Genomic DNA, 25780 nt, shown 5'->3' with positions numbered 1-25780 from the left:
CTGGACAATGGGAGACCGCCTCTGCTGTGCCCTCCTTGTGGAGTGAAGGTCTCCCAGCCGTGACCGACTCTTTGCAACCCCATGGACTATACAATCCATAGAATTCTAAAGGCCAGAATACCGGAGTGGGTAGCCTTTCCCTTCTCCAGGGGATCTTCTCAACCCAGGGATCAAACCCAGGTCTCCTGCATTGAAGGCAAATTCTTTACCAGCTGAGCCACAGGGGAAGCCGGTGCCTCCTTAGATCGTCCAGAAAGCATCCTGATGTACCAACATGGGACAGGAGGGCTCTGATGGGGTGCTTCAGAGCCTCTCTGCTTTGCCGCTAGGCTGACCTACTCAATTTACAGTTTCTTAGGTGACTGCAGCCATAAAATTAAAAGCTTTCTTCCTTGGAAGAAAAACTATGACAAACCTAGACAGCATATTAAAAAGCAGAGACAATACTTTGCCAACAAAAGTCCAGATAGTCAAAGCTGTGGTTTTTCCAGTAGTCATGTATGGACATGAGAGTTGGACAATGAAGAAAGCTGAGTGCCAAAGAATTGATGCTTTTGAACTGTGGTGTTGGAGAAGACTCTTGAGAGTCCCTTGGACAGCAAGGAGATCAAACGAGTTAACCCTAAAGGAAATCAGTCCTGAATATTCATTGGAAGGACCGATGCTGAAGCTGAAGCTCCAATACTTTGGCCACTGATCTGAAGAACTGACTCATTAGAAAAGACCCTGATGCTGGGAAAGATTGAGGGCAGGAGAAGAAGCGGACGACAGAGGACAAGATGGTTGGATGACATCACTGACTCAATGGACATGAGTTTGAGCAAGCTCTGGGAGTTGGTGATGGACAGGGAAGCCTGGCGTGCTGCAGTCCGTGGGGAAGCAAAGAGTCAGACACAACTGGATGACTGAACTGACCTGAGCTCTCAATGCTCCCATTCCTTCAAACTAATCCTTCCACATCTCCCACTTCAGGATCCCAGCCATTCTCACTCCTGTGGGCTTTGGAGCATCTCCTAGGGTGACCTCCAGGCACTGAGCAGGCTGAAAGAGGGGAGGTGGAGGGACCATTTCTGGTCTGACTGGTGGCTGAGGACTGAGAAGTCTTAGCCCCACTCCACCTACCCCCACCCATCTCCCAGGGCCTCTGGGCATATCACAAGAGGTAATCTTTACTGAAAGTTTACTCTGTGCCAGGCATTTTCCAAACTCTCTGTGTCATTTATTCCTCCTAACAATCCTCTAAGACAGGTACTAATATTATCCCCATTTTAGAGATGAGGAAACATCTCAAAGAGATTAAATAACTTGTTCAGGATTATCTACTCATCAGCGGTTGGCCCAGGATTCAAAAAAGGAGGTGTCTCTGGCAGGAGCCTGTGCTCTGAACCACTGTGCTGTGATTACTTCAGGGATCCCTATTTTTGTTCATGACACGTGTCCTCTCAGTTCCTCCAAACCTTAATGTTGCCTTCCATCCTTCCCCTCTACTCCCTCCCCATATTCAGTAGGCAGCCAGATTGTATCTGTTCTCTTGCTTGTCTCTCAGTCCCACACACACTCCTTCATTCAGGTCTTTGCTACTTCCCACCAGGATTCCATCTCTTTTATGGTTAGTATTTGTTGTTATAAAGGTAGCATGAGTAGGTTAAAGAAACTCCGAAAAATGGCAAAGAGAAGAAAAGTCCACATAGAATGCAATCATCTAATTGTCACCATTGTGCCTTCTCCCCACATATTTTTTCCCCCAGGCACAGACCTTTTACAGAATTGCAGCCATTTTGTACTATCATTTATAGAATGATAATTTATCATCTGACTTTTTCAGTTAACACTGATCATAAATGTATTTTTCATTCTTTTAACCTCTTGGTAAGCATCATTTTGACGGCTATATAGCATTCCATTGTTAGGATATCCTACAGTTAACCAAGCCATTCTCCTATCCATCACTTTCTGGAGTTTGCAAACTTTCTATAGCTAATGCTGTGAATCCCAGAAATGAAATTAGTGGGTCAAAGGTTGTGGACAATGATACAAGTTGCTTTTCTGAGAGATTAGTTTACTCAAAGTATATGAGATTCTAAGTCTCTACACATCCTGTCCAGTATTGGGTAGGATCATTGAAAATCTTTGCCTCTTTAGTATGATTCCATTTATATACTTCAAAAAACAGATAAAACCAATCATGGCATTAAAAAATAAGACAGCGGTTATGCTTGGAGAGGGAAAATGATGGGGAAGGGTCATGAGGAAGACTTTAGGTTGCTAGTAATGTTCTACTTCTTGATCTCAGTTCAGCTGGTTCAGTTTGTGTGTTCAGATGGAGAAAATTTATAAAGTTGTATTTTCATGATAGATGTACTTTTCTGTATGTTATACTTCAATGCAAAGTTTACCAAGTACAACAAAAGCACAAGCAACAAAAGAAAAAATAAATAACTTGGACTTCATCAAAGTTTAAAACTTTTCTGCTTCAAAAGACACCATCAGGGACTTCCCAATGTGAGGTCCCAGGTTTGATCCCTGGTCAGGGAAATAGATCTCACCTGGTGCAACTAAAAATCCTGCATGCCAAATAAAGATCGAAGATCCTGCATGCTGAAACGAAGACCTGGTGCAGCCAAGTAAATAAATACTTTTTTAAAAACACCCTCAAAAAAGCAAAAAGACAACCCACAGAATGGGAGACAACATTTGCAAATAATATATCTGATAAAAGACTTATGTCTAGAATATATAAATAATTCTTACAACTAAATAAAATAATCTGAAAAAGAATATATATAATTGAAACACTTGGCTGTACAGTTGAAATTAATACAACATTGTACATTAACTATAACAAAAAAAAAAAAAACCTCAAGGAACTTTAAAAGGGCAAAAGATCTGAATAGACATTTTTCCAAAGAAAATACACAAATGGCTAATAAAAGATGCTCAGTGTCATTAGTCATCAGGGAAATGTAAATCAAAACCATCATGAGATGCTACTTTGCACACTCCAGGATGGTTATGGTTAAAAAAAAAGACAATAACAAGTGTTGGGGAGGATATAAGAAATCAGAATCTTCATATATTACTAGTGGAACTGTAGAGTGGTACAGTCACTTAGAAAAAAGTCTGGCAGTTGCTCAAAAGGTTAAACATAGAGTTGCCATTTGACCCAGCAATTCCACTCCTAGGTATATATCCTAGAGAAATCAAAATATGTATCTAATCAAATATGTGTATGCAAATGTTCATAGAGCATTACTCATAGCAGACAAAAAGAAGAAAATTATCCAAATGTCCCTCAACTGACGAATGGATAAATAAGATGTAGTATATTCATACAATGAAAAATTATATTTGGCAATAAAAAGAAATGAAACAGTGACACATGAGACAACATGGATGAAACTTGAAAATATTCTGGTAAGTGGTAGAAGCTAGGCACAGAAGACCATATATTGCATGAATCCACTTATATGACATGTCTAGAATAGGTAAACTTAAAAAGACACAAAGTGAATTAATAGTTTCCTGGGGCTGGGATAGTGGGGGAAAATACTGAGTGATTGTTATTGGGTACAGGTTTTCTTTTGGGAATGATGAAAATGTTTTAAAATAGATTTTGGTGATGTTTGCACAACACTTAAGAATATACTAAAAGCCATTGAATTGTGTACACTTTAACTGGGTGAATTGTATGGTGTGCAAATTATATCTCAATAAAGCTGTTATAGTATTTTTTTAATTTACTAAAAAAACTTTGTTACTTTAATAGACAAAAAGAGTCATACTATTTAAATAGAATTAAATTGCTATAGTTCTATGTGTTTTAGTCTTAGTATTGATATTTCCTCCTCTGAAATTGTCCTTTACCCTTTTATCTATTGAGGAGCCTCTTTTTTAAAACTATTTTGCATTAATAGTTGTACAAAAAGATTGTAAATCATCATATTTGCTGCAAATGTATTTCCCAGCACACCCATTTGTTTTTTTTGGCTGTGATGGGGGTAGGGAGTGAGGATCTATTTTTTTATTTATACACACATATACCAAAGTTATAAATTTGCAGTCAAAATGATCACTTTTCCTTTTTTAATTAATTCTTTTCCTTTCTGATTTCTTCTATGGTATTTAAAATCTTACAAGTTTATACTTTGCACACATACTTCTAGAAAGTTGGTGAACACTATTTCATTTTATTACCTTCTAATTTTATTTGCTTCTATTTAATTCTTTAATCTTGTTCAATTTATTTTATGATAAGTTAGGATCTTTTTGTTTGGGTTTTTTAAGTTGCTAGAGTATGGACTTCATGGCCCCCTACTTGGTCCCCCTTTTCTAGTTCTATATATCAGGCCAAACCAACCTTATACTTAAAAAAAAAATACCTAAGTCACTTCTCTGTTCAGACCTGTTGGTGGCTTCCCACTTCTATAAAATTAAGTCTAAACTTTTCAAGTTGGGGATTCCCTGACGGCCTAGCAGTTAGGACACTGCCCCCCAGAAGAAAATACAATAAGAAAAAATAAATTTCTCAACTTGTCATTGGAAACTGTACAATTTAGAAAGACCATGAAGAGCAGTTTTGCTGATTCCTTCTCTCCTATCCAGCAAAGTACCCACCATTCCTTCCCTTGACCATGCTATTTCAGTACCTTCCCTAAAGCCATCCCTTAGAATGTCTGTCGATTCTTGACAAAATCACCTGCTACCTGTCTACTTCCCTCTCACAATTACAACCAATTTCACCTTCAGCAGGAGGTCTTCCCAGATCTCTTTGGTCAACACAAAGAGATTTCTCTCCCTATTAGTCTGAAGGATGTCACAGGTTTCTAATCCTGCTCCCTGAGGTGTGCTTTTACTCAGATCGCGGTCAGGTCTGATTTTCCCCTGTTCAGGGAGTTTCAGGAGGGCAGGGACCAGGTCTTAACTGTAACCTGCCTTAGACCCTGCAGTGACAGTCTATTATATCTGGATGAAATTCAAAATCCTTGCTATCTTTGTCAGCTTAGGCAAATTGCTTGGCTTTTCTGGCCCTTAGTTTCCTCCTGTTAATGAGAGATAACAACAGTCCCTACAACACAAGTAGTGGTCAGCTTTCAAAGAGATTTCTTTCTTTCCGCTTTCAAAGGATTTCTCACAATACCTGTGCAGAATAAGTGTTAACTGCTATCATCATCATCATCACTGACACCATGGCATTGTCCCATCTGGCCACAGCCTCTCTCTCCTGCCACCACATCTCCTCGCTCACCAGGCTCAGAACCCACTTGTGTTCTATTCTCCCAAACCACCTAACACTTCCCAGCATCAGAGCCTGTTTCCTCCACCTGAAATCCTCTTCCCCATGCTCTTCACCTGGCCAAGCCCTCCTCAAGTCTTAGCTGATAGTGATAGACCACTTCCTTAGAGAGGCCTTCCTTTTTTTTTTTTTAATTTTTATAGAGAGGCCTTCTTTAACACATGAGTTTAAACTAGGTGTCTCTAGGGACTACCACGATGGTCCAATGGTTAAGAATCCGTCTGGCAATGAAGGGAACATGGGTTTGATTCCTGATTCCAGAAGATTCCACATGCCTTGGGCCGACTAGGGACATGCGCCACAACTACTGAGTCAGCGCTCTAGGGCCTGAGAGCCACAACAACTCAGCCTTCTAGCTGCAAGTACTGAAGCTTGTGTGCCCTAGGGCACGTACTCCACAACAAGAGAAGCCACCGCAATAAGTCTGCACACTACAATGAGAAGCCCCCACTCTCCGCAACTAGAGAAGGCCCTTTGTGTAGCAATGAAGGCCCAGCGCACCCAAAAACAAATATTTTAACATTTATTAAAAATAATGAATTAGGTCTCTATTATACATCTAACCTGAACAATTCGGTTATATATAAATTGTAATTGCATATGTATGCAACCATTTGTGTAATATCTATTTCCCCACCCAACTCCGAAAGTCTTGTTTTCTTGTCTTTTGTTCTATCTCCAGTCCTTAGCATATGCTAAGGACTATGCTAACTAAACGTAGCATGACTGGCTGAATGAATGAATATAGTGAGAATAACTTACATAGCAGGTGCTCAATAAATGTCTGAACTTTATTTCAAGTTAACCCCAGATCCTCTGTCATAGTGAAAGCATTCAGATTTGAGCTTCAGAGGTGGGAACATGAATTTGCAGAGATCACACTTAAATATAGAACCAAGAAAAACTCTGAACATGTACAACAAGAGAAAGGAATAAAAATTTTCCTAGGAGGGCTCTTCATGATAGCAGAAATCATGATAGAATGTCCAGAGACAGGAGAATGAAAGATTGTGGTTTAGTCACACATGGAATACTACACAGCCATCAAAATGCATTAACTCAGGAATATGTAACAATATGAATCTTAGTATATTAAGTAAAAATAATAAGAAGCTGAAAACTACATACTCAGTATTACTCTATAATAAAGCTTTTTTTTAAAAAGCCTGAAAAAAGTTGGGAATACATAAAGCTGAGATAAACTAATAAAAAGGAAAAAAAAATGGGACCTACATAAACTCAAAAGCTTTTTCACAGCAAAGAAAACAATAAACAAAATGAAAAGACAACCCACAGATTGGGAGAAAAATTTGCAGATGATGTGACTTATAATGGATTAGTCTCCAAATTTTACAAACAGCTTATGATGCTGAAAAGCATCAAAACAAACAACCTATTCAAAGAATGTGGGAAGAAGACCTGAATAGACATTTCTTCAAAAAGGACATACAGTTGGCCGATAGGCACATGAAACGATGTTCAACATCGCTAGTTATTAGAGAAATGCAAATCAAAACTACAATGATATATCACCTCACACTGGTCAGAATGGCTATCACCAAAAAAATCCACAAACAACAAATCCTGGAGAGAGTGTGGAGAGCAGGGAACCCTCCTACACTGTTGGTGGGAATGTAAATTGGTAAAGCCACTATGAAGAACACTGTGGAGATTCCTTAAAAAACTAAAAACAAAGCTACCATATGACCCTGCAATCCCACTCCTGGGCATGAATCCAGAGAAAAACATGATCCGAAAGGATACATGCACCCCAATATTCACTGCAGCACTGTTTACAATAGCCAAGCCACGGAAGCAACCTAGATGTTCATCGGGAGAGGAATGGATAAAGAATATGTGGGACATATAAACAATTGAATCTTACTTGGCCATTAAATAGAATGAAATAATGCCATTTGCAGCAACATGGATGGACCTAGAGTGTGTCATACTGAGTAAAGTCAGACAAAGAGGGAGAAATATTGAACGACATCCCTTATATGTGAAATCTAAAAAGAAATGATACAAATGAACTTACAACACAGGAAGAGGCTCAGACTTAGAAAACAAACTTACGATTGCCAAGGGGAAGGGATAGTTAGGGACTTTGGGAAGGTCATGTACACACTGCTTTATTTTAGATAACCAACAAGGACCTATTGTATAGCACATGGGACTCTGCTCCATGTTATGCGCCAACCTGGATGGGAGAGGGGTTTGGAGAATGGATACATGTATATGTATGGCTGAGTCCTTCGCCATTCACCTGAAAGGTTAAAGTCTGGAAAAAATAAAAAGGAAAAAAGAATGGCAGATACTTTGGGAGAAGGATGGAGTTATCACCAAGATCTTAGCTTTCATGTGATAAGTTCTTAACGACAGTATTGTAATTAAATAAATGTGTTCTGTGCATAGGGCAATGAAAAGAGTGTATCATGAAACAAGGGTATGATTAATCTAATTCTGTGCACCTGACATGCATTAGAGGCAAGCAAATTACACCTACTTCCCCCAGGTAGCCTCACTGGTTTGGGGGTCGTGGGGGAAAGACTCTTCTTTTCCAGGCCTCTCTGGGGCTTTCCTCAAGGGACTGTCTCTAGGTTCTTCTCCTGGAGAGGTGAGCTGGTGGTACAGAGGTGGGGAAGCAGCGATGGGAGTAATTCAGGTTTTAGCTACTTCAGAAAAAGGGTCCTGGAATTGGTGGAGTAGGAACCTGGGTCAGCTTCCGTTGCCCCCATTCTCTAGGCTAGGAACTTCAGGGCGTGTGGTCTGCCACTCATCTCCTGTTTTGCTTCACTGAAGACCTCAGGATGGGGTGAGAAGGAGCTTCAGAGGTGGTCCTGAGAGACTGGGACTTCGGCCACATGATAGAGAGTTGTAGCATTCTGGATACTGGGGAGCTGGGTCCAGTGGAGGCCAAAACCACCATCTTCCAAATTCAGCTTGGAATTCCAGGGCTGCTGACTCACATTTTACATTCTTTTCAGCCTGCACCATCTTTGGTACCCCCTGCCCCTCAACCCTGTCTTACCTGCCCTTCACTTTTTCCATCCCAGCTGTATTTCCTAATCTTGTTCTCTTACCTCTACTTCTACCAAGCCCCAAAATGAGGCCCTACTTTGTGCAAAAAGGGATGCGAGGGAGACCCTGGGAGGGCAGCTTCAAACTTTTCACCTTAGGGGAAGGAGCTGGAGGTCAGAATGAACTGGGCCTGAGTCTTACCTTTAGGAAAGGGGTCAAAGGTCAGGCTAGACTGGGCAAAAGGTACAAAAGGGGCTGGAGATTGTACTGGACTAAACTAGCAGTCCTGAGATCAGGGCTGGAGATCAGGCTGGATGGGACTGGGTTAGGAAACATGGGGAAGGAGCTGGGTGCAGGCTGAGCTGGGGTCTGGGGTTAACCTCCTGGGCTTCCGCAGTAGGGCCAGGCTGGGATACCCAGCTGGGCTGAAACAAATTTTCCAGCATCATGCTGGGCCTGGGACTAGGCCCTCAACTGCACCTGAGAACAGAGGACATGATGGCTTTGAAGGACTTCTTACTTCCCCACTCCCCAGCAACGCCTCCTGAACAAGGGCCTTCCCCAGAGGGGCCTCTGGGGCAAACAGGGAGGAGCCAGACCTGGGGCTCCAGAAGAAGTCGCTGGTCACTGTTTCCTGAGTTCAAAAAGTGGGTTCTCCTGTCTTTCTGGTCCACTCCCTTGCCCCAAGCAGGGCAGAGTCTAGGCCTAGCCATTTACTTCTCTCCATGACCCCCACCTCCCTTTTAGAAACACACACACACAGAATGGGAAACAGCACGTGCTGAAACGCAGTCACAGGCCCACCCTGGCAGGCCCATAACCCAACATGATCATACTGCCAAGCCATGCATTCAACAGTACGTCCTCATTTATGTACTTGAAGCTGCCAATCACACCTAACGGTTGTGCCCCCTCTGCCTTGTTTAGCACCACATCCCTAGCACCTGGAGTTGAGGCTGGCTCCCAGAGAGGGCTCAATGCGTTAGTAGCTGAATCAATGAATCCACTAAGACATACATCATAAATAAACACATATACAAGCCCACACACCTATTCATAGACTCCCTTACATACACATATCCAAGCCCTCTTTCAGAAGTTACTATATACACTAGCTCACAAAAAAGCCAGATGTTACCTAGTGCCTGATACAAATACACTGCAGACAGGCGTCACCTAGGACTTCCAGGGTGAGTTGGTGGTCACAGATGGCTGGTAAACGTCCTTCAGTCAGATCGGTCCTGCAGAGAGGTGGGACATGTGTGTGTCTGTGTGTGTGTCCTGCAGAGGGGTGGGACGTGTGTGTGTGTGTGTGTGTGTGTGTGTGTGTACACAAATGCAGGCCTTGAAGTTCTGAGGTGTTGGGGCAATAAGGAGCTGGGCTGGTGCAGGGCAGGGCCAAGGTAACTGCACAGACTGGAGGGTGGGGCTGGGCCAGACAGTACTTTGCTCTGGTTTCTTCCTGCCAGCTTGGAGATGGGGGCAGAAGTGCATGTCTATTGAGGCCTTACTTCAGATCCAGAGACAACAGGGGAACAGTGAGGCCTCAGATTCCCCTGTCTGGATGAAAAGGAAGAAAACTGGGAATTCCCTGGCACTTTCACTGTCATGGCCTGGGTTCAATCCCTGGTCAGGAAACTTAAGATCCCAAAAGCTAATCTTGAACACTAAGTGGCACAACCCCCCACTCCCCCAAAAATGAGGGAGAATGGGTAGGAGACTTTGCAGGTGCTAATAGCCCATCTTGCCAATCTTCTGGAACAGTGGGGGAGGAAGTGAATAAGGGAGAATCATCACCACCTGGAAATGAGTCTGAGACTATTCCTCCTCCTTCCTCTCTGTGGAGCTTCAGGCCATTCAGAGCAATAGCACTGAAGCATCCTTCTCCCTCTGTGCCTCCACTCAAAGTCAGCAAGGAGACAATCCTACTCTCTCCTCCTTTCCCACCCAGGGTCCTCACTCCTGGGAGACTAGTGCAGAGCTCAGCTGGGCTGGTAAGCTATAGAGGCCAGGTAGGGGTACGAAGCTTACAGACAAAAACAGGCCTGAGTCTCCTGAGCATTAGACCATTAGAGCGAATCTAACAGTCCAAAGCTCCTCCAATCCAAGCTGCCTGCCAGGTGAGGACCCCTTCCCTCACCCTACCCCTAGCTCCCTAACTCAAGGCCGTCTATCCCAGGAACCCTGCCTCTGAAGGACCAGAAGACTTAGGGGTGCAGAACAGCAATCCAGGAAGGGACCGCCTGGGAAACAGGAAGAGCAACACCAGAAGTAAGGGAAAAGGGAGATGGGAGAGGGAATTCACAAGTCCAGTTCATACCTCCTCCCCAGTGGTTGTTGTAGAGGCTGTGGGAAGGAGGAGAAAAGGCTGCCTTGGACTGAGTCATAGGCATCAATGACCAACCAAGACACTCTCAAACCAAAAAGTCTCTTTATTGATCGATACCATACATGACTCAAATGGCCCAAAAAAAAAAAAAAAAGGGGGGGGGGGCATTACAGTTGGGGTGGGACATCCATCTTCCCTACCCCTTCCCTCAGCTCCTGACACAACACCCTTCCAACAGTGGCAGCTGCAGTGGAGGAAACAGGATGTGTGGGGCCCCAAATCCAGAAGGAAGAGTGGGGAGAGGTGGTGCTAACACTTCTGGAACTGGCCACAGGAGAAGGCAGCGAAGCCAGAGCTGGGCCCAGATGCCTGGGACCCTGCTCTTGGCCTCACCCTGGGCCCGGAGCCTCCACACATCCATCCAATTGTGAGACAGAGCTGAGGATCCTGGCTGCCTCCCCTGTCCTTCTGTGAAGAAGGGGAGGGAGGAGATATTGGGAGATGAAGAGCCTTTACTTCAGCTGGAGGACAAAAGCCTATTGCTCCCTGGTGGGCTTAGAGCTGGGGACACCCTCAGTGGCTCCTACCCCTCTGAAGGGCAGAGGAGGACTAGATATGCAGTTTGAGGAGGTGGGAAAGGAGAGTACTGGAGAGTAGATGAACCCCCTCCTCTACCCCGATGCCTGCCCAACTGAGACAAAACAAAAAACACAGTAACAAACAAGGCTGTTCCCTTCCCTCCACACTCCCAAGGGAGGGAGCCTCCCCCTCCCCCATGCAGACAGCTGCTCTAGTGGAGGGCTTGTGAAAAATATACACACCGTGGAGGGAGGGGGTGGGGGCTGGGAGAGAGGGTCACAAGCACTAGAAGGGCAGGCCAGAGTCCTAGAGGGAGACAGAGACAACAGCAGGGGCTTGTCACACAGGTGAGGCCATCAATGGCCCCCTGCCCCACGGCATGCCTTCGCCACTCGTCACCCCAGAGGAGAAGGGAAGAGAGATGGCAAAGTGTCTCCTTGGTCTGAAGCTCTCAAACTGTGATCAAGTGGTAATGCACAGCCCCCTTCCTCCACATGGGCTCTAAGCTCCCCATCTGCCAGGCGAAGGGAGGTAGCTGGACCTTTAATAAGGGAAAGAGGGGGAACAGGACTGATTTTTTTTTTAAACTTAACATTTTTAATAATATTATTTTTTAAAAAACTTGGAGCTGGGATAGGTGGCAGAAGGGAGGAGTCCAGAGCTTTACCCCTCTACTACCAGCCACCTAAAGGGAAGGTTTGGGGAAGGGGCATTCAACCAAGCCCCACGACTTTAAGTCCCAAAGGGCTGTGGGTGTAGACAACCCTGGGCTTGAAGGGGGTGGAGTCAGGAGGATGGGGGTACCCAGAACCTGGGGTGAGGATGGAGGCAAATGCCCTGGGCAAGGGGTTGGGGGGGTGGTCAGGACATTTCTCAGAGGCCCAGGGTCCACGGAGGCATCCACATGAGGGTCCCCTTCCCCCAAAAGGCTCTGCAGAGGCCAGCCCCAGCCCAGGGCCACTGGGGGACAAATCTTGGCACCTGCCCCCAGTGAGTCCAGTTCCTCCCTGAAGCGGGTGGATGAGGCTGCCCATTTCAGATGCTCAGTCTCTTCATTCTGTCTTCTGCTCCCTGGGGCTGCGAGGGGTGGGGCAGGCAGGCAGAGCGCTGGGTGGCTGTGGTGGGGCCTTTACTGGGAGGCCTGTGACGTGGGGTTCTCCGATTTGCTCTCTTGGCTGGATGGAGGCTTGCTGTTCCAGGGGCTGTTGGCGCCCAGGGCAGGGGAGTTGTTAAAGCTGTCCTCGTCGTCAATGCCGTTGGCCGCGTCAAACTGGGTGTTCTCCAGCCGGGTGATGAGCCTCTCGTCCTCGTCCCCGAACTCCCCGCCCATCAGGGTGGGCTCCCCCACCACCATCACATCCTGAGAGTGGCGGAGGTCCCCAAACATAATCGGGGCAGGGGCTCGCCCAGCCCAGGGCAGCAGATTCCCCCAGAGCCCCAATACCCACCCAGGACACTCAACCCCCACCCACCCACTCATATCCCAGTTTACAACCCCATCTCCTCTGACACTCTCAGCCCCTGAAATACTTCTAATACTTCCCACTGAAAGACTGCAAAGCATCACAGCCTTTAACCCACATCCACTGGATTCTGGGAGAAGTCGATCTACTCTACCAGCTCCCTAATCCATCTCTCCAACATTTTAGGGGGCTCCTAAACTTCTGTCCACATGTGAGAGGGAGCAGATCAAAAACACCAGTGGGGGGGACTGTGTGCACGTGCATGTGTGTATGCTGGATTCACACGCATTTAAGTCTGTGTGTCCTTCTGTCAGCATGTGTCTCTCTAGTGGTCTGTGTGCCCCTAAACTGTTTATCCTTTATGTCCAGACGTCCCCATGGCTGTGTCCATCCCTTTGTGTTCTATGTTGCTATGTCTGAGTCTATGTGATCACAGCCATGCATATGACTGACAAGGACTCTCAGACAGGAGTTTGTCCCCCTTGGGAAAAACTGTCTTGTCCTTGCTTCTACGTGTGCTAGTGAGCTCAGGGTGGGACAGGGTCAAGAGTCAGGGGTCAGCAGTGGGGCAGCCCAGAAGAGAGAAGAAAGCCGAGATGCTTACAGGTACCTGGCTGGAGAGGGCGAAGGTGCTGGCTGGGCTTTTCTTCTTGCTGTTGCTGTTGTTGGTGTTGCCGCCCCCTGAGCTCATGGTGCTGCCCCCAGACATCTTCCGTTTCCGCCGTTTGCTGGGCTGCTGCCGTGCAGGCTCCGCTGTGCCGGGGACAGGAGACTCAGGTAGGGTAGGGCCCGGGGCTCCCTGTTCCCCAATCTGGCTCCTAAGGAGCCTGAGCCTACCCTGATCCCAATCTTGCAGACCCAGGAGCAAGGAAAGGGCTGCGTGAGGCGTTAAGAGATACAGCCTTGGGGAGCAGCATCACATCCTGGAAAGAGCAGGTGCAGGTGCAAGGCACTCACCGGGGGGCGCTACCATGCGCTGCCACTTCTGGAAGAGGCAGGTCTTGAGGCAGTCGCGGGGGCTGAGGCTGTAGGTCTTGTGGCGGGACATAAGCTCCTGCATGGGCTCGAGTATCACACAGAGCTGGGGGGAGACCAGTTGGTGGCTTGTCAGGGGACAGGCGTGAAGCAGAGACCAAATGGGATGGGGCAGAAACCAGGTGATCAGAGACTCACTCGGAGGTAGTTGAGAGTGGAATTGGACAGCCCACAACGGGTGATGTTTTTGGAGAGCTGATCTAACATCTGGGGGTCCTGGGCCTGGAAAAAGAAACGTAAGAATACTAGCACCTGCTTACCTGCCCAGTCACCTGAGCCTCGTGACACCCCGGACAGAGAAAGAGCTACTATATAAAAATTCACTTCTCAGATGGATAAATTTCAACCCTGTCTAGGGCCATGGCAGGAAACACAGCAGACCGGGTTCCACCCTTTCTGCTGCCCACCCGCCCCCTGGTGTCTTAGGTCCTGCCTATAACTCACATGCATGGCAAGGATGCTCCGGGGGATAAGCTCTCGGTGCTGCCGGATGCTGAAGTGCCACGTCTTTATCCGCATCATGTCGTCAAACATGAACTCCAGGTACAACCGGCCCTCCACACATACCTGGAAACAAGCTTGTCACAAGTCTGCCCATCTCCCCACACACCCAAAAGTATACTTGTTCCCATTTCCTCATGACTCTCCCATTGCACACACTCCTGCCACCTGAACATAAATTTGGGTGTGCACAACTGACACAGACCATCTCCTCACACACCCGCCAATCCAGTCCATACACACACACACACACACACACACGCACAGCAGAAATGCTAATAGATCCTTGTCCTCTCCTCATGTAGCCAGTGAAACACTCGTCTACTATAAGCCCCATGAGGACAGGCTTGTGTTCACTTGTGTCCTCCTGTGACCCAAAAATACTGTCACCTACAACAATACACGTCTGCTGAAAACTGCAGCATGCCTGCTTGCCCTGCGTATCTTGCCATTTCCCTGGGGAACAGCCAAGTACATTTTGGGGAGCCAGTAGAGGAATCAAACTTAGGTCCTTCAGTGTTTCACATCCAACTGGGTGCTGACCTGGGTGAACATGGGTTTGCCGTGCTGGGTCACCATGCTGCCCTGGTCGCAGTCAAGGGAAACGAAGTTGCTGTGGAATGCCTCCTTGGGATGCTTAAGCACATAGTAGAGCTCTGTAGCACCCCCCTCAAAGATGCTGCGGAAGTAGCGCGGGATCAGGGTCCGGCCAATGGCTGTAGAGATGGGACAAACTCTTCAGAACAGAAGACTCTCAGAGGTGGTCAGGCAGATAACATCCCTGTCAGGACAGATCCCCTGGGACAAACACCCAGCCCCACATCTTTGGACATAGGAGGTGTATACTTTTACAGCAGAACTGGCAGGACCCCCAGAGGCCACTCACTGTATCTCTTTGGTCCATCCTCCAGGCAGAAAGTGATGGTTAACATGGCATCATCCTCAAAGAACTCAGTTGTGAAAGCATCCCACCAGAGATTGTCACACTCCTAAGGAGCATAGGGAGGGGTGCGTGTATCAGCAGACGTGGCACAGGGATGCCCAGATGGCCTTCTCCCTCCCAGCTCCTTTCCCCTGGCTATACCTCTGTCCAGTTTTGAAGCCGTTTGTTAAGCTCGAATATTCTGTAGTCAGTTTGGTTGCCATATGGTGTGTGCCTCCTGGGGGAAATGAAGAAGGGAGGTCAGTAGGAGCAGACTGCCCCCCCAACCTCTGCCTTCACCTCTGTGATGTAGAGAACCAACCTCCCCACTGGACTCCACTTACCCGATCCCAGGCTCCAAGTATGTAGGCGGGTACATGGGAGTTGGGCTGTGAAAGGGAAAAGGCTATGAGAATGGGTAGAAGACAGGAATTATTTGGGGGTGTCACTCCATCCCCCTTTCAGGCAGGATGCCATATGGGGAAAGAACAGGAAGTAGAAAAGAAACTCACCCCACATCCCGATCTAGCATGGTGCCGGGATGGAACGGGGGGAAGGCGTTGCCGTTCGGGGGCTCCTTCGGTGAGTACAGCTTGAATGACTTTGACGAACAACCTAGAAGGGAAACAAAGATGGGGTCCCCTGAGTCCCTCTTGGGAGTGCTCCTGGAAGGCTGTTAAGACTGTATGCACAGGAACTGGTCTTCTGGAGCACCCGAGTACAGAAAGGGAGATTATCCCAGGGAGCACCTATCCCACCTTCTAAATCTGGCTCCAATTTTGTTTTACAAACTAGAAGTTCTCAGTCCTAATACTCAAGAGCCTATTTCTTCATGCGGCTGAGCCCTGGACGACAGAATTGAAAATGGGAAGAAATGTCAATACCATAGGATAAATATACAAACATCAGAATCTAAAATTTTGATAAACTCCCTTTTCATCTACATTATTTTGTGTAATCATTACCACAACCCTGTGTGGCAGCAGAAGTGACTCTAACATTCCCATTTTACAAATGAGCCTAATAAAAGCTCAAAGAGACTTGCCGAGTTGCTAACTAGCAGAACCAGGACTTGAGCCTATTCTTCTGAGTCCCATATTCTATGGTAGTTCTACCCCACTACTGAATTCTGGAGACCAAGCTGGGAGAGGGTGAAGGGGGATTTTGCCAACTCGATGCTCCTTCTCCAACCCCAGGGTCTCAGGAGGGCAGGGGATAAAACGATAAGGGGTGGGGGGGTGCCTGCTGGGTGCCGCCCACTAGATAACCAGTTGGGCCTTCTGCCTCTCCCACCAACGGCCACTCCCTTATCAGCCCAGCCCCTCCCCCACACCTACCATGGTCCAGTATTGTCTACAAACCTGAAACCCAAAGCCTCAACCCCTTTTCTTTCCTTAGACTTGCAGTGGAGGTAGATGGCCCTCCAATGGATCCCACTCTCCTCACAAACAGAGAAGAAGCCCCTGGGAAGGAACCCAGGTTTCAGGAGCTCAGTTTGGAGGCAAGTGGTAACTGGACAGGGTCTCTGCTGGCGTTTAGCTATGCCTGTGCACAGGTGTCCCCAATCCACCTTAGCCGCAGCACAGAGTTTCCTGCTCTACCACTACCTGACTGGAAGAAGTGTTATATTCATAGTTGGGTGCCAGCCAGGGCCCCGTGAAATGCCATTTTCCCCCTCCCCACCAGACAGGAGGAGAAAGTGAAGCGAAGTCCTAGCCACTGCTGCTTCCTCATGTCCTACAAACTTGATTGCATTTGGAAGGGTGGGTGAATTGGCTGTATCGGCTGTATCTGAGCCGCATCTCTAATTCTGATACAAAAATCTGTTCTGTTTCTTGGTGGGGGGAGAGACAAAGGAAGACCCTGTGCCAACATGTGCCATGTAATTCTCTCCCCTGGGTCCCCTCCTTACAACATGGGCCAAAGGAGGGTCCCAGAGGGGCCTATCCTACACGGTCCCCGAAGGTGCCAAAACTCAGAGCCTGTGTGTACCTGCACACGCGTGTGTCTCATCCTGCCTAGCAGGCTTCCACCCTCAGCTCGCCCCAACATGCCTACCAAGGCCTGGAACCCAGCAGCCCCAGGCAGGATCACGGTGCCTGCAACAGGCCCTCGCCCCACACTTGAGCTCTCAGGTGTCACATCCACAGGCTCCCAGCACAACACACAGCCTTCACAAGTCAGTCAGAACTGAGTGAGCAGCATATGTCCTCGGGAAAGAGACAGTCCCACCCAGTCCCAAGTCCCCGCCACTCCACAGACAGATAAGGCCACGTAAGAAGTCAAAGCTCACGTTGCCCACCAGAAACCATGCCTGGGCAATACACCCAACAGTCTAGATTAAGAGACCTGGCCCTCATCCTCTACCTAGGCCCTCCTTTTCCCAAAACCATTACTGCCCTGCTCCTTGGTTTCAGGCCCACTCTGAGTGTCACCTCAAGATCCTAGAGAGATGAGAGGCAAGACACTAGGGTTCCTCTCTAACTCTGGAAAAAGTTTCTGAGCTTCAGTTTCTCACTAGAGAAATGACAGGCACATTGCCTGGGGCTGGGTAACAGTTCTGCAGAGCTAAAGCCCAAAGCTCAGGGGCCTCTATTTACACGTCCAGTGAATGGACACAAATAAAACTCAGCATCTCTCCAGAGCCACAGCAACTCCCAGTAGCCCCAGCACAGGGCTTGGGAGTGAGAAGAGGAGGGGAGGGAACATCACCCAGACCATCTGTCCCTGTTGCTGCCTGTCCCCGGAGCAGGGGTAGAGGTAGCAACATGGGGGTGGGGGTGAGGGGTTGGAGTCAGGCAGAACCCTGGCTCTCATCTCTGGCAACCTGGGAGCCTTTAGGGAGGGGGAGAGAGAGAAAGAGCCCAGAACTAGTAAAGTTTTCTCTGAATGGAAGCAGCATCCTGTGGCCTTAGGGGGGCATCTCCAGCTGGGCATTTCCATGGTAACCGGACTGACCTGAGGGCAGGCCTCCTCCCTTTGGGGGCTGACCATAGGTCAGCAGGATCGAGAGCTCTGGCCTATGAGCTGGGGCACCTCTCTCCCAGGCCCGGACCAGACCCAGGACTTCCACCCACCCCCAACAGGCTTGCAGGGTGCCCAGACTTACCTGGGAGAACTGAGGGGACCAGGAGAGGTGCGGGGGGCAGCTGGGAGCCCAGAGGGGCCCTGGCTGGGGTGAGGCCTGAGGGGGGGCCAACTTCAGCCACTCATGTCCCGAGTGGGACGGGCAGGCCTGGCTGCGAGCTCCACTCCGCGGGCTGCACAAAGACTCTCACGCACGGCCTCAGCCCGCCCCGCGGCGGCCACAGCCCCGGGGGAAAGTTACAATGGCCACTGGGCCAGGGACCGGGGGCCAGGGGGCCGGCCTGGGGGGCGGGGGGCCGCGGGGAGTCCGGAGCCTTCTTTGTTTGCAAGGTTTCCCTCAACAATGGCTGCTGCGCTCTTTCCTCCTCCTCCTCCTCCTCCTCTGCTCTCCCCGCCTATGCCTCTGCCTCTGCCTCCAAGCAGCCCGCCCGCCCTCCCCAGGCCAGCAGGCCCCTCCGGCGGGGCACCAGCAGAGGCAGGGCCCGGCACTCACACTCACTCACACTCGCACCACACACGCACAGACACACGCAGCACCCGCCGGCTCCCTTCCTTCTCTCCCTTTCTCTCCCTCCCTCCCCACTCGCTCTCCCCGAGCCGCTCTCAGAATGAGGCCCCAGGGCGGGCGGAGGGTGGAGCTGCCCCCACCGGCCCCGCCCCCCTCCCTGCGAGGCAGGAGGAAGAGGGAGGGAGAGAGCGAGCGAGGCAGGCAGGGAGGACTGCTGAGAAAAACAAAAGAGAGACAGACTGGGAGAGACAGGGGACGGGACGGAGAGATGGAGACGGAACAGACTGGGTCCGGAGAGACCTGGATGGAGGGGAGACCTGTTGGGACCAGGAACAGGAATGCCGCCCTTAAGCCCCAAGCAGGGGTGCTCAGGGGTGAGCTGGGGAGCTAAAGCCACAGGCAAGGATGGAGGAGGGCACTCTCCTCTCTGGAGAGTCCCAGTATCTTCTAACAGCCTCCTCCGAAACATCCCCCAAATCTCTCTTCCTCTCCTCAGTGATCTTTCAGGCTGGAGGCTGGCCTGGGCAGCCACTCTTGGCTGGTGAAATCCCACAGCAGCTGGGGGGAGGCTGCAGGGGGTTATTTTTGACAGACACAGACTCAGACTTCAGCCTGTAAACACTGACTGGAGAAAGGGGGACACTCCAGGTTCCCTGCTCCCCCCCAACCCAGCTAAGTTCCAAATAGATCTGCCTTCGCAGAGGGAGGCCCCTTTCCCCTACCCAACATCATCACCACCACCATACCAGAGACACGTGGGTACAGGGGAAAGGGGCTCTGTTAAGAGCCAAGGAAGGCAAACTTGCCCATTTAAGGGTCCCCAGAAAGGGTCCAGTCTGCTGCTGAATCCTCTCCCTACGCCCCAGGGACAAAAAGGTATATGGTTGCCAGGGTAGGACCTGTTCTCCAAAGCAAGGGGGGAATCCCAAGAGACAGACAGACAGACAGACAGACACACATACACAAACACACACACCCAGTATGTGTGTGTGGGGGTGGCAGTAAGGACCTCTTACTACTTTGCAATTTGATTCTCAGCTTTCTATTTCCTAACCCACAAGCATATTAACACACAGTCCCACAACAGGATTTCTCATGGCATACACACCAGTTGACTGTGCAGTAACAATATTGCACCTGGCTCTGTGAACATCCTCCATACATAAACAACCCATCTCACTTTCACATAAATCAGTACCTGATATACACTTCAACCATGATATACTTCAAACTCCAAATAAACCCAAACCTAAGAAACACACACACACACACAGTCTATGTCAGACACTGACTTCCATACACACTGGGGCTTGTGACACGCATGCCCCCATCCCCAAGACACACCCCAAAATTGCATCATACCTCCTGAACCTTTGAAAGACTGCTACACACACCCTGACCATTTGCTACCTAGGGACTAACCCCACCCTCTTTGAAATCTGCACACCATGCTCCCTCATGGCCTGGCCATATGATACACTCTGGCTTTCATAAACATACTGAAAACTATACAATTCAGCCAGAATGCCTACTATCATAGTGCCTACCACCAGGACTTGAGATAGTTGCCCTGATTCCCAAATTTACAGCCCAACTCTAGGATAACTACATTCCTCCCCCTCTGACAGGACAATTCTTGTCATTTGTTTCATGCCTTTAAATTTTCCAAAATGCATTCACAAGGCAGTACCTTAAGAGAGTCTAATAGCACTCAGGGTCAAATATTATCCTAATGTGGACAGATTACAGTGAGACAGGAGGGCCCGAGGCTGGAACCCTGGTTCTAATCCCACTCACACAAGCCCAGCCATGGGGCACTGCAGCCATCCCTACTGCCTGCCCCATCCAAGTGGTCACTCCAGGCCCCAAATGACTGTCTCCTCAGGGACAGGACATGCTGTGTGCTCTGGTTTCTGCCTCCAGTTCAGAGCTCTGAATCCCCACCCAGTCTGCCTCTTCAAATTTCAGGGAGAAGGGCCCCTAGACTCTGGCATATCATTCAAAACAGGCCCTCTCCTAGTTCCCCTTCTCTAGCAAGTCTGTTCCTCTCTCGGTTCTGACTTAATTCTCCCATTTGCACAGGGGCAGAAGAGGTCCAACTGAAGAGAGCAACTCGGAGTTAGAAGCCTCTAAAATTGGTGGGGGGTAGGGTGGGGAGAAAGCTGGGAGCAGCAAAGACTGACAAAGGTGAGGAGGGAGGGAAGGGCCAGAGCACCCCTTCTGGAGGGGGGAATTCTGAAGGGCAGCAGCCCGCCCCAGCCCACAGGATAAGGTACCAGCACTGCCCCCTGCCCGGGCCCCTGGGGCTCCCTGACCCAGGCCTCCAGTGTGCCTGCCCCCCTTCCTTTGTCTGTGCCCGGCCTCCCGTTGGCCTGGCGCTCTGCCATCCTCCTCTCCTGGCTCCCAGCCGCCACCACTGCTGCCTCCTCCCCTCCCCCAACTCCTCCCAGCCTTAACCCTTCTGAGCCACATGCTGCCCCAGACAGGCCCTGGCCCCTTCAGCAAGCTGCCCTGCCCAGGGTGATGCCCCTTAGCAGAGGTTCTCCCTGCTCCTGACCAAAGCCCCAGAAGCTACTCCACACCCCAGGAGCACTATGGGAGCTAGATGTGTGTCTGTGTGTGTATCTTGTAGTGTTTCCTTCCGCGTGTGCATGTGTGTGGGTCTGCGTGTGCTCTGGCTTTCCTCAGTCACATGTGTGGGGCATGTGCTGTCTCTGCTGGGCTGGGGGAGGAGGAGCTGGGAGACAGCAGAGCACAAAGGAGAGACTCAGACGAGCAGGCAGGCAGCAGGCAGGCCGCCTGCCAGGGCGCCTGAGCCCCCACCCCAGGGCTGCTCAGGTTGGGGGCGGTGGTCTTTGGGCCTGGGACTCTACATGCTGCCACAATGTCCCTGAGTTCAACCATGTGCTCACACACACCCATGCAAGCCTGGTGCCCTCCCTTACCCCAACTCCTACCATTTCTCACCCCCAGGACACTCATGCCGCTCCCCAAGTGGTTCTCCTTGAAGACTAACCTCCAACCATGGCTTATGGCATCAATCATAAGACTTCCTTTCATTCAAGAAAAAGATTCCCCACTCTTGGCCATCTTAGGCCCCCTCTCCCCCAACCGATCACTAGACACACAAAACAAACATACCATTTAGGGCACTGACTGAAGTTGTCCCCCCTCACACACACAGATCCTCATCTGTCCCCATGCTGCTCCCAGAGAGGCTGAGAGGGAAACTTTCTTCCTTCTCCTACTGGACCACACACCCAACTTCAAAACCATCTACCTCTAGTCTGACAACCCTTCTAGACTTGCCTCCTGCCCACTATTTGTAGGAACTAACAATCAACATTTAAGACTCAGCCCTTTAGCTGTGCATCCCTTTAGGATGATGATGGACGATCAAGGTCATGGGATGGACTCCAGAGAATGGATGGGTCTGAACAGGGTACTCAGCATGGGACAATTGAAAATACACACAAGAACATGTGTGATAGGAGGAGCTGATAGGAGGAGCAGTGATGGGGCCAGACAGGATTCTAGCTTGGCAAGCTCTTCCCCCCACCTCCTCTCCCCCACCCTCTGCAGCAGGAGCCAGGGGTTCCCACACCCGGATATTCCAGGATCCTCAGGCTCTACCAGCCCTCCCTCTGGGCCCCATGCCCCTTAAACGTCAGCCTCAGCAGGCACTTTAAGTGTGTGCCCAGCCCAGCCCAGCTTTGGCTTGGGTCACATGATTTTCAAGGAAGCTTCCGCACAGGCAGCTTCCCTTGGGGATTGTGTTGGAGAGGGAGGGGGGCTTCCAATTGTAGGGTATGGGCCTCCCAGAGAACAGGGCATGTGAATGGGCAAAGGATCCAAACCAGGCTAGATTCAGGAATATCTCACTTTCAAAAGAAAGCTAATTCCTGCCTGGGACAACATGGGGTTCTGCAGATAATTCAAGAACCCAGAGTCCTGGGGACGGGTAGAAACCATGTTCTGAGGCCCTCTGAAGACTCCCTCTCCATTCACATGGCCCCTCTCCTTCCTCCTGGCAGTAGATAAGTCTTCCTCTTCCCCAGGAAAGAACTCAGACCCCAGCTGTCACTGGCAAGAGTTGATGTGTTTGGGGGGAGGCAGGAATCTGAACCTAAGTCCTCTCTTTCGGGTCAAGCATCCCTTCCCTCAACTCAACCCTCACAAGTCACTCTATTTCCTAGCTTGCCTGGGGCTGCCACATTCCCCCTCCCACTAGGGCAGAGATGCCAAGCCCAAGGGCCCAATTATCGGCGCCGCGCCCCCCCCCCCCGCACCTCCGGTCTCTCAGGAGGGCCAACCGCCCCTGGCAACAGGCAGGATAATTTGGAGAGGGGCAAAATGGTCCCCACTCAATCCCTCCCCGCAAACAAGAGGCCTCAGAAACAGTCTGGAGGGAGGTGTCACAAAATGTTAGAGGGAATAGGCAGCAGGAAAGGTGGGGGGGGGCAACCCAAACCAGCCAATCACAACTCTATGATGACCTGGGGGGGGGGTCAAAAGTCCAGGCTCACTTCTGATTGGCTGACACCCTGGAATTCTGGGAATTTCAGCCCCCCCCAACCCCTCCCTAATTAACCTCCCCTCAAAAAACACACACACACAACACACACAACACACACACACACACACACACACAACCTACCCCCAGCACCCTTTACCCGTGCCTCTGGGCTGCTGCGCATTTACACAGTTGGTGAAAACCCTCCCCCAACTGAGGCCTCACACACCCCTCACAGCCCCCGACCACAGCCATGCCTTCGACGCCCCCCACACAAGTTCTCACCAAACAAGGATTGAGGGATCTGCAGGGAGGGTTCGGGAGGGAGGGGCCGGGAGGCCGCGCGCCTCACTCACCAGGACAGGCACAGCCCACTGACATCTTCACATCGCCCGCCGCTGGGGGCCCAGCCGAGTCACGGTGCCCGCCCCGCGCGGGACAGGCCGGGCATGAGCCGCCGCCGCCGCCCGCGGTCCCCGCTGCCCTCGCCGCCGGCCCGGCCCGGCCTCGGCCCGGTGCGGGCGGCCCCTGGCTGCAGCGAGGAGCCTGTCAGGCGCGGAGCAGACAGGAAGGAAGCCAGGCAGGAAGGCGAGCTGCTTCTGCGTGTGTGCGCACGGGTGTGCGTCCCCGGAGTGTGTGTCCGTGTGTGCGCGTGTGCGTGTGCGTGTCTGTGCGCTCCCGCCGCCCTCCCTGCCGCCAACGCCGCCGCCGCCGCCGCCGCTCGCCCCCTCTCGCTCTCGCTCTCGCTCTCGCTCTCCCTCTCGTAGGCGCCCGCTCTCCAGTCCTAACCGGGCTGGGCCGGGCTTTATTAATATGCTAATTGCCTGCTAGTGGGAGGGGAGAGCCGTGTCAAAGTGACCCGGGCGAGGGCGCAGCGAGCTGCGACGTGCGTGCGCCGCGCGGCGGGCTGGCGGCGAGGGGCCGGTGGCGCACCGGGCTCGGCGTGCATGTGACGCAGTTTTTAAAAAAGGAGACCGAGGCAGAGACCCCGGAGAGGGCAGGCGAGGGGGAGGGAGAGGAGGCGAAGCCTCACGCAGGGTGTCCGTCCTCCGGGCGCCGCCGAGTTGGGAGCGTAGAGGAGCTGGAGCGGGAGCCAGGACTAGGGGAGGCGGAGCCAGGGTGGGCTGTGAGGTGTAGCTCTCTCCACCCTCGGCCGAGCTCAGGGAGGGAAACCGGACTGCCAATCCCCCAATCCAGGCTCTCTGCTGAAACCCCAATCTTAATCTGGACGGCCCTGGTTATGCGCCCCCATCACAACGTGGGTGGGGAAAGCAGTATTATCTTAATTCGAGTAGCAACCCCTGAATTTATCCCCCCCCCACCTAAATTAACTACCCCTACCTTGCCTGCTAAACCAGTTGGGACTGGAGCTAAAGGGTTAATTAGGTGAGGTCCCGGCCCCCTCCCTCGCCTAATTGCCTGGGATCTGTGTTTTGCTGGTAAGAGGGGGGCAGCGGAATGACCGCCAGGTTGGACTGGGGAAGGGGAGTCCGCAGGCCGTCCTCTACCCTTGCAGACTCTGACTCATCAGTCAAGATGCTCTCCTCCCTTCCCCCCTTTCTCCATCCAGTCTCAGCTTCCCTCCCGCCCCAACTTCTCCTGGAAGCCGCTTTCCTTTTGAGGGCCTCGGAGACTGGGGAGGACAGGAAGCAGACCCCTACATTGCCCCCTGCCCGCAGGAGCTGGGGCCTCTGTTGGAGGGGGTGGGATGATGTGGACGGTCACCGTGAGGAACACTCCTTCCCCAGGGAGGAGTCTCCCAACCTTCAGGCACTCCTCAAGGATTCCCCAACACAGCCTGGAGTGGGGGTGGGGGGGCCTCCATCTCCACCCCTTCCCAAAAGCTCAGCCTTAGCCGCTTCATAAACAGGAAATACCTATTAGCTGGGAGGAGGGAGGGGAGGGGAGCCGTCTGGAAGAGAGAGTTGGCCCCCTCCCTTCTGGGAGGGGGTCCCCAGCTGCTAGCTTCTTTTTCCTTAAGCTTCATAGTGAGTTCCAGCAGTAGATGCTGGGGACCTGGGCGGTGTCCCCTTCCTAGGCTTCTGGCTCGGACTGGGCGGTGGGTCCTCCTTCCTTTTGTTACTTAGGTGGGGATTGATAGTGAAGGTTCCCGCACCCCTGCCCAGAGTCCGCACAGCTGGTTTGACTGGCTGGGGAAGGGTTACAGATGTGGAGGCTTAAGTGTTTATGAGACCCCTTAGCTTTTGCTGAGGGAGCAGGAAGTGAAGCTAAGGGCAGATGCAGAGTCTTAGGGATGAAAAGAGAACCAACCAGGAGATGGGTATCCCCTGCCCTGTGCTTAGGAGAGGGTGGGGGAAGGGAGCTGTTAGTGCAGCCTCTCACTAACTCCAGCATTCCATCCACATTGGATTCCCCCACCCCTAGCTTTCCCTATCTCCACCCTCTGGAGGGCAACGTGTGTGTGGGGGTGGGGGGACGGGGGGGGGGGGGGGTTTGCAGATAGAAGCCTGCAAAGGGATGTGAATGAAGCTGTCCACACTTACACAATTATTCCCTTGGCAGCATCCC

General features: G+C 50.8%; 1 protein-coding gene across 3 annotated transcripts; it reads right to left on the bottom strand.

Moving 5' to 3' along the window:
- On the bottom strand, positions 10727-23703 carry LDB1 (LIM domain binding 1). 3 transcript variants are annotated; one of them, XM_018041309.1, is made up of 11 exons: positions 23608-23703; positions 15656-15758; positions 15488-15532; positions 15306-15381; positions 15108-15210; positions 14765-14937; positions 14165-14287; positions 13859-13942; positions 13643-13766; positions 13290-13438; positions 10727-12582 (listed from the first exon to the last, which is right to left on the bottom strand). In XM_018041309.1, exons 1-11 carry the CDS (start codon positions 23630-23632, stop codon positions 12352-12354), a joined length of 1236 nt encoding a protein of 411 aa, XP_017896798.1. In that variant the 5' UTR covers positions 23633-23703; the 3' UTR covers positions 10727-12351. The 3 variants fall into 3 exon arrangements, with proteins under 3 accessions (XP_017896798.1, XP_017896799.1, XP_005698408.1); XM_018041310.1 differs by having other exon boundaries at positions 13296-13438; XM_005698351.3 differs by lacking the exon at positions 23608-23703 and adding an exon at positions 18253-18805 and having other exon boundaries at positions 11808-12582.

Source organism: Capra hircus, chromosome 26, assembly GCF_001704415.2.
Source record: "Capra hircus breed San Clemente chromosome 26, ASM170441v1, whole genome shotgun sequence".
NCBI classification, from domain to species: domain Eukaryota; kingdom Metazoa; phylum Chordata; class Mammalia; order Artiodactyla; family Bovidae; genus Capra; species Capra hircus.
This window is presented reverse-complemented; position numbering and strand designations above follow the sequence as displayed.